The 1,745-nt window shown below is 38.3% G+C and overlaps 1 protein-coding gene across 1 annotated transcript in view; it reads left to right on the top strand.

Annotated features, from left to right (window-relative positions):
- EVC2 (Ellis van Creveld syndrome 2) overlaps positions 1 to 1,745 on the top strand; it is a gene marked incomplete at both ends in the record, with an annotated part of 27,650 nt that overhangs the window by 8,129 nt on the left and 17,776 nt on the right. The window contains 2 exon segments of the mRNA XM_009700933.1: positions 1 to 112; positions 1,416 to 1,745. Coding sequence (XP_009699235.1) covers positions 1 to 112; positions 1,416 to 1,745 — 442 coding nt within the window.

Raw genomic sequence — 1,745 nt, forward strand, 5'->3', positions numbered from 1 at the left:
TGAGGCTGAAATTAATTCTGTTAAACAGAAATTCAATCATGATTTAAAACAAGAAAAGCAAAAGCTTCGCCAGAAACTCATTACCAAACGAAGGCGGGAAATGCTGCAAAAGGTAATTGTTTTCAGTATATTTATTTTCACAGGGCTTATCGTGAATTTGAAAGGGAATAAATTGAAAAATAAAGAGTAGTTCTTATGGCAGGGGTCAACACTGCCAGGAGCATGAAAATAAGCATCCATTGGTTTTAACTGTTTACCAACATGTGTGGTATTAATTATGCAGTAATTAATAGCTGTTCTTTAATAAAAACCTGCAAGAAAGTAATATAACTGGAGAAACTTGTGAAGCTCCTCTACTTAGTCTAACCTGTCCAAGGGAGTTATGACAAGTCTCCATAATGTGCAGACAGGCAAAATCCAACTAAGGTTCCGGAGACCATGAAGGAGATGGCATAGATCTGTGACAGTCATTGTTTTCTGTGTGTTTAGTGGCTACGTGTGACTTGAATGACTTCTATAGCACAGTTAAAATTCAGCTACAAAACAGAAGTATTTAAAAGATGCTCTACCTATGTTGCTTGTGGTAGGACTCATGTCATCCTACCTCAGCCATCTAAAAGTCAAGGCTAACTCGAAGAGCTCCAAATCATGTCATAATGGAAGATAGCTTGCAGGTGATCTGAGATAAATGGAAAGGAGTTGTTATCTAAAGGTCCCTACCTTTCTCTGCCTAAAGGATGTAGAAAAAGCTATCATAGATTAGGTGATATTTCTTTAGATGAGTGAGATTGATTTTTACCTTTTGCAGGATAAATGTTTCATTGTTTTCTGCTCTTTAACAGATACCAGTGCGCATATGTGTATATATATATATATATATGTAGTATAACGATGGAGACTTCATTTGTTATATTTATTCTCAGTTATAGGTAGTTTTGGCTTAGCTTTCCAATGAAATTGCTGCATGCTGCAAGATGGGGAAAATAATTTTTTTTTTTTTAAATGGGTTTTTTCTGTCTTTTTTTTTTCCCCCCCCCCTTTTTCTTCCTTGGTGTTTGGTTCAGATTCACTTCTGGAATGCTGCCAGATTGTTGCAGTTCAGGCAGTTGGGATTATGTCAAACCACAAGATTGTACATTTGTTTAGGTGTTAGCCCTTGTATCTAGCAGCAATCCAAATTACCACAGGCTTGTGTTAGCCCTCCTATCTAACCATAATCTGAAGTATCACAGGCCTGCTAGATGCCATCATGTTGAGGGCTGGGTAAGTTTCTGGACACTGAAAAACAGTTTTGAGAACAGTGAAAAACAAAAGTATGAAGTTTTACATTGCTATGAAATACATACTTAAAGAGCTAGAATTTGAGATGTTCCTTCTCTTAACCTTGTTCCTCCTTTTGGCAAATGAATCAGCAGAAGGAGCATCAGAAGGAGCAGCTGTCACTTGGAGACCCCTTCAAAACTACTGAGGAGGTCAGTCGGTACTTGAGCCACTGGAAAAATCTTCTGAGTGATCACACCACTGAATTTGAAGAACTTACTGAAAGGCTTGATGATGAGGCCAGTGAGGAGCTGAAAGAGCTTCTAGTTAGCCTAACAGAGAAAGCCATTGAAGAGCTTAAACGCCTTCAGTGTGGAGTATTTGTGCAAGAACTGGTCAAGCTCAATGTGCCAAAGATGTTCCTGCTAGAAGCTGTGGAGGAGCATAAAAAAGAGATGGTTGTTAAACATGAGCAGCTTGAAAGG

This window comes from Cariama cristata, unplaced genomic scaffold (genome assembly GCF_000690535.1).
Source record: "Cariama cristata isolate BGI_N322 unplaced genomic scaffold, ASM69053v1 scaffold30035, whole genome shotgun sequence".
In the NCBI taxonomy this organism is placed as follows: domain Eukaryota; kingdom Metazoa; phylum Chordata; class Aves; order Cariamiformes; family Cariamidae; genus Cariama; species Cariama cristata.